The sequence below is a fragment of the Oryctolagus cuniculus genome, chromosome 7 (assembly GCF_051225735.1).
Source record: "Oryctolagus cuniculus isolate XC-2025 breed Fujian yellow rabbit chromosome 7, ASM5122573v1, whole genome shotgun sequence".
Taxonomy (NCBI): Eukaryota; Metazoa; Chordata; class Mammalia; order Lagomorpha; family Leporidae; genus Oryctolagus; species Oryctolagus cuniculus.
Window position 1 is genome coordinate 61,841,355 of NC_142873.1, and position 12,100 is coordinate 61,853,454.

At 47.7% G+C, this 12,100-nt stretch overlaps 2 protein-coding genes across 5 annotated transcripts in view; one reads left to right on the forward strand and one right to left on the reverse strand.

Annotated features, from left to right (window-relative positions):
- The window catches only part of ELAPOR1 (endosome-lysosome associated apoptosis and autophagy regulator 1), a 108,430-nt gene that overhangs the window by 91,055 nt on the left and 5,275 nt on the right, over positions 1 to 12,100 (reverse strand). Inside the window, exons 2-4 of one of the 2 annotated variants that reach the window (XM_051856195.3) lie at positions 5,473 to 5,560; positions 4,850 to 5,008; positions 4,147 to 4,352 (exon numbers count right to left, since the gene is read on the reverse strand). In XM_051856195.3, coding sequence (XP_051712155.1) covers positions 4,147 to 4,299 — 153 coding nt within the window. In that variant the 5' untranslated portion in view covers positions 4,300 to 4,352; positions 4,850 to 5,008; positions 5,473 to 5,560. Of the gene's footprint in view, positions 1 to 4,146; positions 4,356 to 4,849; positions 5,009 to 5,472; positions 5,561 to 12,100 lie in introns of both variants that reach the window. The other variant, XM_070077932.2, reaches the window with a different exon arrangement.
- CFAP276 (cilia and flagella associated protein 276) lies at positions 4,535 to 9,816 on the forward strand. Of its 3 annotated transcripts, none has more exons than XM_008264754.5 (5): positions 4,535 to 4,737; positions 7,663 to 7,779; positions 8,286 to 8,392; positions 8,720 to 8,847; positions 9,609 to 9,816. In XM_008264754.5, exons 1-5 carry the CDS (start codon positions 4,585 to 4,587, stop codon positions 9,677 to 9,679), a joined length of 576 nt encoding a protein of 191 aa, XP_008262976.1. In that variant the 5' UTR covers positions 4,535 to 4,584; the 3' UTR covers positions 9,680 to 9,816. The 3 variants fall into 3 exon arrangements, with proteins under 3 accessions (XP_008262976.1, XP_089156347.1, XP_008262978.1); XM_089300221.1 differs by having other exon boundaries at positions 4,705 to 4,841; XM_008264756.5 differs by lacking the exon at positions 4,535 to 4,737 and adding an exon at positions 5,255 to 5,496.

The window sequence follows — 12,100 nt, forward strand, 5'->3', positions numbered from 1 at the left end:
TCCCCCAAATGTATTATTCTCTAGCTGCCTCTGCCATAAAATGGAAGTGGCACATCTTGCTACTCTATTATGTACTTTATGACAAAAGGGTTTTCATTTCCTCCTCTCATCAAATACAGCAGAACGTTTTAGACACCAACCTTGAGGGCTTCCAACCAAAGGAGTAATTTTAAATCTTAAAATTTTGGGGTAGTCATGTAGCATAGCAGCTAAGATAGGTAAGTGTGTACCACTTCACTTCCACAGTGAAGTACCTGGGTTCAATACCTGGCTCTGGTTCCTGATTCCAGTTTCTTGTTAATACAGACCCCAGAAGGCAACAGTAATGACTCAAGTGATTGAGTTCCTGTCACCCACTTGGGAGAACTGGATTGAGCTCCCAACTCTCACCTTTGGCCTGACCCAACCCCAGCTGTTTTGAGCAGTTGAGAGTGAGCCAGTGAATAGTAGCTCACTCATCTATCTATCTATTATCTATCTATTATCTATCTATCTCTTCCCCTCTCAAGTAAGTAAAATATTTCTAAAATCTTCTACTTTCCTGAAATATTTCCTGAAATCTCAGGGGCCCGAGAGTTTTCCAGATCTACCCACTTTCCCGTAGAGCCAAATGCAGGAGGAAATACATCCATAAAAGCCCAGAAACCCTGCCCATTCAGAGAAGCAGCTGCCAGGGCTTGGGACTCTCCCACCTCTTACAGGCGCAGATCCCATGGAAGTCTGAGTCAAAAAAGGAGTCACTGCTCCCTGGGGACGTTCTTCCTGCGCTGGAGCTTTTAGCTCCCACCATCCTCACACTCTAAAATTCTCACAAATACCCTTACCTTGGCCCTCACCAGCACCCTACATCTTCAGCCTGGGGCCAAACCCTCTCACCTCCACCTTCAGCATATTTCTCACATCTGTGCCTTCCACTTACGCCACGGCCACCACCCAGTGCAGTCCCTCTGTTACCTTCTCCTTGACCTCCATGACATCTTCTGAACCGGCTTCTTCACCCCATCCCTCTCAATCTCAACTTTTGACCTACCTCAAGCAGATGTACTTCACAGTCTTGCTAATCTGCTCTGAGAAAGTTGCCATCCCTGCCGGATATCTCTCAGGGATTCTCTCCCTGGTTTGCATTGTGCCCCATGCTGAGCCCACTTTTCAGCCAACTGGTCTACTTGCAATACCCAGGATTATTTGCATTTTTCATCCAGGGACCTTCCTTTAGGCTCCTCCCTTTATCTAGAAAGCATCCTTCCTCCATCTGCCCACTGAAATGCTTTTATATTGCCACTATGTCATTCCTGATAGATCAGTGTCCCCTGCCTATCCAGATCTCTTAAGCCTCCATGTATGTCAAGAGTATAACCTAGGCACTTTACATGTTTATCCGACTTAACTGAATCTTCACACGAGCCCTGTAGGATGGGTATTACCACTCCCGTTTCACAGATAAGGGACCTGAGACTGTCAGAATTAATTAACTTGCTCCAAGTAGCACCCTTACTAAATGGCAGCGTCATCACTCATTCCAAAAATGTTATTCCAATCTATGTCTGTCAGATTCCTAAGCCCCCTGGGCTTTACAATACCGATCAGGAAGTCCCTTTGGGGGCAATTAGCACCAAAGCCTCAGGACAAGGCAGATCACGTCAAAGGCAGTTTTCTGCTGCTCTCTCATTGGCTTTAGTCATCGTGCTATGGGAAATGCTCCTTTGGCTCTCAGTCGGCACTCAGCCTGGGCTAGCACAGGGCTTAAGAAATGATTCATGAAGACAAACAGTGTACTGGATGTTTAGTTCCACTGGTGACCCTGATTATTCTAAAACCATGAAAGGAACACCAAGCCCCGGCATGAGTCCAGTAGCCTACAACTCTGAGTTCTCTGTCACCTTGACTTAGGCCTCAGGCTAAACTTCTGTTTTCTGATTACACCCAGAGGGATCACACACACACACACACACACACACACAAAGGCTGCAACCGCATTGTTGTCCATAGATCCTGACACTCACACCCAACATAGGTGCACAAGAAATTCATATGAAGATTAAGCCCAGGGAGGACTAATCTACCTCAGATTGATTTTTCACCATTTAGAGTTGGAAGCCCCCAAACTTGTTTGATCGGTTCATATTGCCATATGGAGAATGTTAGAATAAAGGGCTTATTCTCTTCCTTATTGTTCTGGAGGCAGGGTGCTCAGCGGCCACTGTTTGCTCAAGGAGAGAGTCAACAGGACTTGCTGACGCCCATGGCCAGTAAGCCCGCCTCTCAGCCACTTGCAACCTGGTGTGGGATGTGGATCTAATGGGAAAGAAGCTGAGTAGGGAAGGGGTTAGGAACTCCATGGCATGTGCTGTGTGCATTTTCCCTCCCAGTCCTCAAAGAATCATTTCTGAAGTGACTGTTACTGTAATCCTGATCCAGAAATGGTAGCGTCCCTATAGGACTAGAACCCTCATTATGTCAAGTGCCACAGCTTCCCACAGCTCGAAGCTCAGAGTTCATGGAAGACTTTTTGTCAAGCAAATATTAGTCATGGAAATAGCACTAAAAAGCAAAATGTGAGTCCTCAAGTACCAATCTTCTTCCCTCCCTTGAAGGGTTTAATTCCTTAAATGTGTTATGTTTCCAATAGCGGACAAAGATCTCAACGAGAAGTGGTAGTTGCTGTTTGAGAGTCTTAGATCCACTCAGGAGAACCCATGTTTGATTCTTAGGGAGGTGGACTTGCACGAACTCATTATTTTCACTGGTTAAACCACAGGCTACCAAAGCACTGTGTCGCGGGCACATGGACAAAATTATTCTGTTCCCAATCATCCTTAAAACATGCCATAAAGTGGCTGGGTGAGAGCAAAGACAGCCCAGGGCAGGTCAGCGTAAGGACTAACCACACTGAGCAAAAGTTTCACTGACTGGGGTAATTTATGTCATATTTAGGAATCTTTGAAGTGAAAGATCTTTATTTACAGGCCCCCTCCCCCCTTTTGCCATGATCTGTTATGTTGTAGACAGTTTACTGCTTCGCATATATTGATAATAATACATCTCCATATGGGATGGGGTTGCCATTGCTAACCAGTTAACACATGGCTTATAAAAACCATTATAACCTCTCAACACTTTAGCCAAGTCTGACACTTGGGATTATCTTCACGGTGCTTGACTCTTGACAAACTGAAGGCTTTTAATCTTACAGAGATAATAGAACTTTTATTTTGCCTTCTTCAACGTAGTTCGTATAAATATATTATTGCTGTTGCTGCCATATGGTTTAAAAAAAGTTGTTCAGTGCACGACCATATACTGATATCTCAATGATATGAAAACTACTTGGTTTTGTTCCTCTCCATACCTTTTTGTGTCTCTCCAAAACGAATTTTCATAAGGCATATTTGGTTGGAAGACACACACTACCTAGTGCCTGAATGATGTTGCCAACATTTTTAAACACGTTGAAAAAGACTCAGTGCATATGTTAGCAGAAGTCCAGAGAAGGAGAGTAAAGCCTGGGAGAGAATTAGATCGTTGGGACCTCAACATCTGGACAGAGTGTACTGAGGGGTATCAAGCAATAAACGGGATCCACACTTGTAGCCTGCAAGGTAACTGGACGTTTAAACCGAGGAAAGAGAGACTTAATGGGCTCCTACAGCCGCTCTCGCACCCTCACACACCGCCGACTGAAGTCATCATGAGAGCACAAGCGTTCCGACATCAGTCCACTACTTTTTCTGGACCTTCTTTACTTCTTTCTGATCTCATTGTCCCCCATCCCCTCCCCTTCCCTTCCCTTCCCTCTTTCTCGTTTGCCTCTCTTTATATAATCTTTTGCTTTTTAACCACTTTTAAGGAGATTTCGCCCCCAACCAGAACACAACTCACAGTCTTCTTCCTCTCTAGTTCCGAGTCCGGAGACCCAGCTCTCGCCTCTCCCCGGGGCTGGGCCGGTTCTCGCTGGGCTCAGCAGCCCACGCCACGAGGATCATCTATTTCGTGAGTCCCGGCCCTGATGCCGGGCCGCTGCTCTTCCCTCCCCTCGACGCCTCAGCCCCAAAGACACCTAAACTCCACGGCCTCTAGAGCTGGGCGCGACTGGCTCCCCCAAGGTCTCCGGCTGGTCGCAGGGTCGCGTCGGCAGGTGGACAGTACCTCTTTGCAGGCGTGAAGCTCCGGTCCGGTTCCCTGGGTCACCTGGAAGGCGGTCCCAGCCCAGAGCAGCAGCCGCAGAAGCCGGAGTGCGCGCCTCTCAACCTTCCCCCTGCCCCGGGCGGAGAGACAGCGGCGGTGCCCGGGCTCAGCCATAGCGTAGTCCTGAGAGAGCGGCTGTAGCGGCTCAGGTGGTGCGGCTGCTGTTTCTGCTGGCAGAAGGCAAGGGGAAAAAAAAAAAAGAGGGAGGTTCACAGGGGGAGGATGCAAGGGGCCGGGCTCACTCCAGTCACCTCCCTGTGGCGCCAAGGCCGCCCATCCTTCCTCCTCCCTCCGACTCCTCTCCTCCTACCCACGTCGCCTTGACAACCGCATCCTCGTTCACTGGGCGCGGGTGGGGCGGGGACCACGAGCGCCTCAGCCGCTCACCTGCCGGTCGCCATGGCAGCCGCCGCCGCTGGCGCGCGCGGAGCCACACAGTGCGCGCGCCCGGGACGTGCAATCTGCCCCAGAGGCCGGCCCAGGGCCGCGCGAAAACCGCGACCGGACATTTCTCCAGGCCATGCCCAGCCAATCCGCCGGACAGGGACTATGGTGAGCCCCCTCTGATTTTGCAAAGGTGGAGTGTGGGCCCGTAGGAAAAAGCCCGAGATACCGTCTCTGGCCCACAGACACCATCGCCCACCGGTGTGGCCCCGGTACGTACCACCTGCATCCCGCCAAGTCCATCCGTGCTCTTACAGGCGGCTCTGTGAGAAGCCCTGGGATTCGTGTCGTTAAGCCGAGCTTAAGCAAGGAGAATTCGCCCTAGCCGGCAGTACCTCCGAACGCTACACGTGTTTTGACATCCTCACTGGCTCCTTCCCTTGAATATAGGGAAGACTTTTGTTAGGTGCGAGAAAAAAGGAAACGTACGGGTCATTTTTTTCTTTTAGGACTTCTCTCCTCGACTGCAGACTTTTGCAGAAATCCTGGAGGGTGAGAGGCTGGCGTTTCTTCAACTGGGGCTCAGAAGAGCACGTTCAGGGCTTCCTGGCGCGCGCAACGCCCATTTCCCGCCGCATCCCTGCCTGCTTCCTCCCGAGGGGCATCCCGAGTTGAACCGCCAGGGGGTGCCCTTCTCGAAGGGAATTCGGCTCAGTCATAGATAGCGGGCAGTCGCCTGGCAACCGGAACAAGGTGTTCCAAACAATTGACATCCCGGAGCCTCCGCAGGCAAGGCTGTGCCCCGGCCACCTTGGCCTCCTGTTCCATCTCGCTCGGCAATTAACCATGCCTCCCACTCGAGACCCTTTCCAGCACCCTATGCCAGATAACGACGATTCCTACCTGGGAAAACAGCAGGCTTCCAAGGTACGATGGTTTCTCTTGCAGCTCCCATCAACCTGGCCAAGCCGCCCCGTTTCTGATAGTGCGACTGGCGGAGATGGTAATGGAAAGAACTCTGGTGAGGACACTGAGCCCAGGACCAGAGAAGTCTCTTTTCGGCCTGCCCCCGCGCCCTAGTCCCCATCTTCAAGTTGGTTAAATGTTCACAGGTGCTTTTGAGCAGAGGGAGATAAAGCTCAAAGTATTGATTAGTGTGAGTGATAGGAGGCGCTAGGTTCCATTGAGCCACTCCCTCCGTTTGGAAACTGTCCTCCAAAGATAAAGGAGACACGGAGTGGGAGGGAATCTTGTGAAAGCCACCAGGTCACGTCTTCATGCCCTCTGTCTTTTGGTTAATGCCAGAATGTGTTTGAGTGCGACTGTGATCAGTGATTTGGGTGAACCATCTTTTTTTTTTTTTTCTGCTATAAGTGTTTGAAATATTCCAAGTGTTGCAAAATAAGTTGACTTAATCAGTGACTATAGCTTGACAATGTCAAAGATCATTTTATTTATTAAGCATTTATTATTTATTACATTCTGGGCAGTCTGCTGAACACTGATGATACCTAAAGTAGATATAGCTGCTACTCTCAAAGAAGTCAAATAGAAAAGACAACAGCAAGAGTGTTTGCACAATATAGCACCTGGGGGCAGTGAGGAAAAGGAAAGCTTTCTAAAGCAGGTGAGTTTTGACAAGCGTGTTAGCTGGGCCAGGTGAGAGAGGGGTGGAATGTGAGTTAGAAGAAGGAAGTAGGAACCAGACAGTCAAGGCAAAGGAATCAGCAGGTGCATTCAAGGAAAAATGTATGTGTGTGTGTGGTCTCTTTGGAGAACTACACATAGTCCTGAAGGGTTGAAGTCTGGGTGTGAAATGGAAGTGTGGAGACATCAGGGCTGGAGAAGTGGCCTCGGTGGGCTGTGTGCACACTAGTGAGCTAGATTTTCATCCTGGAGTGAGTGACAGAATCAAATGGCAGTAGATGGGACAGAATGGGAGTGGAACAAAAGAGATGAGTGAGAAGGCAGGTGCAGCGAGCTCCAAGAGGAAGGATAATGAATCTAGAGCAGCAACACAGGGATTGGTGATTAATATGCAGATGTGAGAACAAGGCCAAGAGGAGGCCTGATGGGATGTGGTGACTGACGGATATGGGCCCAAGAAACTAGTCCAGCATTAACTCCTAGGCCTCTGAGGGCTTAACTGACCCCACTCACTGAATTGGGACACCTCAGGGATGCAGGTTTGGGGAGAAATACGTTGAGATCAATTGTGTGGATGCTGTTTTTGCAGAGCCCGTGAAACATTTAAGTGACAGTTAAGAGTAGATGACAGTGGGTTGAAGATGTCCTGTCATGCCTGGAAGCTGAAGGATGTGGGCCATCCTCCACTGCTTTCCTAGGCCATAGCAGAGAGCCAGATCAGAAGTGGAGCAGCTGGAACTCGAACCAGTGCCCATATGGGATGCCAGCACTGCAGGCAGAAGCTTCACCTGATACACCACAGCGCCGGCCCCTGGCCTCCACTTTTCTGCCTGTTAATTGCATTTGAAGTCTCATTTGTCCTTCACACTCAGGACATTTAACCTGAGCGCATCAGCTTTCCTATCTGCTCCCCAACCTTCTCCCAACTCTTCCACTCCACTCCTTTCCCTGTATTCCTGGACCATGTCTCTTTTTATTTAATATTTATTTATGTATTTGAAAGTTGGAGTTACAGAGAGGCAGAGAAAGAGAGAGAGAGAGAGAGAATATCTTCTATCTTTGGGCCAGGCTATCCGTGTCTCCCATGTGGGTGGAAAGGGCCCAAGCACTTAGGCCATCTTCTGCTGCTTTCCCAGGTGCATTAGCAAAGAGCTGGATCAGAAGCAGAGCAGTGGGGACTCAAACCAGCACTCACATGGGATGGCAGTGTTGGTGTGGCAGGCGGCAACTTAACCCACTATACCACAACACCAACCCCTTCTATCAGTTCTAAGAAAACGTAAGACGATCAAAAGCCTGGGAGATCCTGCCTCACATCATTCTCTTCACAGACTTTCCTCTGCGAGTCGATTGAAACAGAATGGAATAACGAAATGATGTCACTGAGGCTACCGCATCAGCCAGGTCCCCTGTGACCGGGTCCTGAAGGGGGTTTCTCTTTTGCAGAAACTGCCATACAAGAATCCAACTCATCTGGCTCAGCAACAAGAACCCTGGAGTCGGCTCAACTCCACTCCCACAATTACCTCCATGAGGCGTGATGCCTATTTTTTTGACCCCAAGGTACCTAGCACTGAAATACTTTTCTCTTGACACCCACTTTAGGACTCATTAGTATTCTTTTTGAAAGGAAGTCTGTCTTGACTATGTCTGTATCTCTCCTTTTGTCCCCAACCCAAGATCCTGCCAAATCCAAAACCAAACTAATTTATCTGGCCTCTAGGTCAGAAAGCTTGGATTTTGCTCCATTACCAGGAGCAAATAATTTTAATAGACTTTCCCATGTTTTTCATGAATGTAAGCATGAATGAGGTCAAGTTCAAGGCCAAATCAAGGATATTTCCATGTCCCCAGTGAGTCACCACTCTTTAGACCTGACTGTAATGGAGACAGTTCCATACTGACAAGAGTTCAGAAGTCATGGTTACAATTTGCATGTAACAAAATTGGTGTTCAGTCCCAACAGAGGGGCTTCACTTTCCTTTGGGGACGAGTAGAGCCAACAGCACCTGATGAGAGTGAAGGCACAGGGGGCCAAGTTAACCCTGGGGGATTGACTTTCCCTGTAGACACCAAAGGATGACCTGGACTTCCGCTTAGCAGCCCTGTACAACCACCATACTGGGGCGTTCAAGGACAAAAGTGAGGTACTGTTACACGAGGAGACCATCCACGGGTAAGTGGCAGAGGCAGGGCCTCTTCACCCTTGGGATGCTGCTGTCCAGTCACAGAAGGTAGACTGTCACCTGGGAAGTAACCACCAATGGGTACTCGTTTATATACAAATATCTGTACTTTTTTTACATCTGTGTCTGTAATAGGCATATCCTTATTGTCTGCAATGGATAGAAATCCTCCAAGAGTGTGCTCCTCTGCATAAACAAAATTTCTGGTTAATTCTACAAAGGATAAGGGCCTTCGGCTGCTTTATGATACATGTCTCACGTGGCCACCTTTCCCTCATCTTTCAGTCTCCATTGTTCTTCCCCATACCATCTTCTAGAATCAAGATCCAATTCCCTGGAGAATCTTCACCCCCTCCTCTGCTACCCCCTATCACTTCCCGGGCTAACATCAGACACTGGATCAACCCAAAGAAGGAGTCTATCCACAGCATCCAGGGATCTATAGGTAAGGGTTAGGAGACTGGGTGGGTAAATAGGTGGCACAGGTGTCTTTTTAAGTGGATCTGACATTGGGAGATTGGCGGTGACTGGCTGGTAGAAAAGACCAGGGATTACTGAGGGTCTTGGAAAGCAGTGATTAATGTACAGAACCTAATCCAAAGGACAGGTTGACCACAGAGCTAGGAAATTAATTCAAGTGTTCAGCACCTCAGTCTTACATCTAGGGGACAAGCATTTCTTTCAATTTTTTTTTTTTAAAAGATGTATTTGTTTATTTAAAAGGCAGAGTAACAAGAGAGGGAGAGAGATCTTCCATCTATTGGTGCACTCTTCAAATGTGCACCACATCCAGGGCTAGAACAGACCAAAGCCAGAAGCCTGGAATTCCATCCAGGTCTCCCACACGGGACCCAAGTACTTGGGCCATCATCTGCCTTCCCAGATGCATTAGCAGGAAGTTGGATTGAAAGCAGAGTAGCTGGGACTTGAACAGTCACTCCAATATGGGATGTGGATATCCTAAGTGGTGGCTTCACCTGCTACACCAGAATGCCTGCAACCGTTTCTGGCAAAGGGCAGGCACAGGGCAGAAACCTGGGAGCAGAACACCTATGACTACCTCCCATCCGCCCTCCATATGCCGGTTCCCCCAGCTGCTCTAGGACCCTCCCCCAGAGTACCAATCCATGTGATGATTCGAGGTTCCCAGAAAAGGGAAAAGGATCTGAAATTCACAGCCCACTCCCTCTCCTCTTTTGTCCACAGTGTCCCCTCACACTGCAGCCACCAACAGAGGTTACTCCCGAAAGAACGATGGTGGCTTCTTCTCCACATAGGCCCCTGGACGGATGGATTGTGGGGGCACCTGCTGTCGTCTGCCTCCATTAAACAGATTTGTTCAAGATGAAGTCTGACGTGTCTCTTACCCACAGACTACGAGTTGCCACTTCACTCTTAAAATACGGAAGGGAAATTTCCCAGCGTCTAAAAATGAGTCCCCTGGGGTACATCTGCAACTTGGAAAGGCATCTTGCTGAAAAGCTCAGGACTCAGGACAGAAGGCACAGGACACTGTTGATAAACTGAAATCACTCCAACCGTACAGTACCATTCAAAATTTCTCACAAGCTTTATGAACTGAGCATTGGAGAACAAGAATGGCTGAAGTCCATTCTCTCACTGAGCTTTCCCTGCAGTTCCAGCAACTCTAAATAGCTTTCATATTTAGTTTGAAACTTCTTTCATTTAGTCATCTGCTGGCCTCCACTTTTCCCCAAGGGCCATCTCTCTGTGTTCCTGGATTCCTGACACGGTTTAATCACTAACTCTGCCTCTGTCTCCTTGCCTGGAAGCTGTCAGTTTGTAATGGGATTCCTAGCACAACTCTTATACACCTGGTTCAGAGATCGGGTGATTGTGTTTGAAAGTACGTAAAAATGGATGCCTGCATGTGGTTTATAAAATTACAAGTCACATACAGGAATGTGCTGTGTCACTAAAGATTGGGCAGGAAATGTCAGGCCTTGTAGCATATTGGACAATACATTCCCTTTCCTGGGGCCGGTGCTGTGGCGTAGCAGGTAAGGCCGCCGCCTGTGGTGGTGGCATCCCATATGGGCGCCAGTTCAAGTCCAGGTTCTCCACTTCCAACCCAGCTCTCTGCTACGGCTGAGAAAGCAGTAGAAGATGGCCCAAGTCTTTGGGCTCCTGCACCCACATGGGAGACCGGAAGAAGTTCCTGGTTCCTGGCTTTGGATCGGTGCAGTTCCAGCCATTGCAGCAGAGTTGGGGAGTGAACGAGTAGATGGAGGACCTGTCTCTCTCTGCTTCTCCTTCTCTTTGTGTAATTCTGACTTTCAAATAAATAAATAAATTTTTAAAAAATAAATAAATTCCATTTTCTAATTAAGTTTGACAATACAGGCATAGTTGAATCATTCAGCTATGAAAGGGCTTTATCCAGATACTCAGGGGCAGGGTCCCTAAACAAAACTGTCACAGTCCAACCCACTGAGACCCTCCAATCTACTAACATAGTACCAAGTGGCAAGAGGAGTTTCAGTTCTCATGATCTAGAATGCCTGAAGGTGGGAGACAGGGCTGGCTCCCTGGATAGACATGGCAGGCAGTCTATTTGAGGTACTACACATTAAAAGACTTTGTACTGTGACCCAAAATTTAAAAAAAAAATATGGATTCCTGGGGCCATCACTGTGGCATAGCACGTAAAGCCACCATCTGCAGTGCCAGCATCCCATATGGAAGCCAATTCAAGACCCCGCTAATCCTCTTCCAATCCAGCTCTCTGCTATGGTCTGGAAAAGCAGTAAAGATGGCCCAAGTGTTTGAGATCCTGCACCCACATTGGAGACCAGAAAGGAGCTCCTGGCTCCTGGATCTGGGTCAGCACAGCTCCAGCCACTGCAGCCACTGGGGGAGTGAACCAGCAGAAGGAAGCTCTCTCCCTGCCTCTGCCTTGGCTTCTCTGTAACTCTGCCTTTCAAATAAATTTTTTTAAAAAAATAAATAAAAACAAGAAAAAATATGGATTCCTACCAAATATTTAAAGGAGAACTAGTACCAATTCTCAAATTTTTCCAAAAAATTAAGAAGAGGGAATTCTTCCAAACTCATCCTATGAGCATTTCCCTGATTCCAAACCCACACAAGAATACAACATAAAGCTACAGGCCAGTATCCTTGGTGAACATAAACATAAAATCCTCAATAAAATACTAGCAAATGGAATCCCATAGCACACTGAAAAGTTAGTCACCATGATCAAATGGGATTCATCCAGGGATGCAAGGATGGTTCAACATATGCAAATCAATTAGTGTGATGCACCACATCAACAGAGTGAAGGACTGAAACCATATGAGCTTATAAACAGAGGCAGAAAGAGCATGTGGGAAAGTTCCACTTCCCTTTATGAATAAATCAGATGTAGAAGGAACATATCACAACTTGATAAGCCCAGCAGCTAACAGCATAACGAATGGGGAAAAGCAAGTTAATGATGTTCACTTTCACCACTTTTATTAACATAGTATTGGAAGTCACTGTTTGCAAAGCTTTAGGTCACAAAATCAACAGATAAAAATCAGTAGCATTTTCAAGCTGATAGTTATCTGAAAAAGAAATTTTAAGAATAATCCCATTTATAATAGCTAAAAAAGAAAACCTAGAAATAAATGTAAACAGAGGTGAAAAATCTCTACCATGGAAATTGTAAAACACTGGTGAAAGAAACTGAA

What these genes read in the sequence shown, in the direction of transcription:
- CFAP276 (XM_008264754.5), top strand. Translation starts at nt 4,585, where the DNA reads ATGGCAGCCGCCGCCGCTGGCGCGCGCGGAGCCACACAGTGCGCGCGC. An exon ending in TCCGCCGGACAGGGACTATG is followed by an intron (nt 4,738 to 7,662) that starts GTGAGCCCCCTC and finishes TCTCTTTTGCAG; the next exon opens with AAACTGCCATACAAGAATCC. An exon ending in CCTATTTTTTTGACCCCAAG is followed by an intron (nt 7,780 to 8,285) that starts GTACCTAGCACT and finishes CTTTCCCTGTAG; the next exon opens with ACACCAAAGGATGACCTGGA.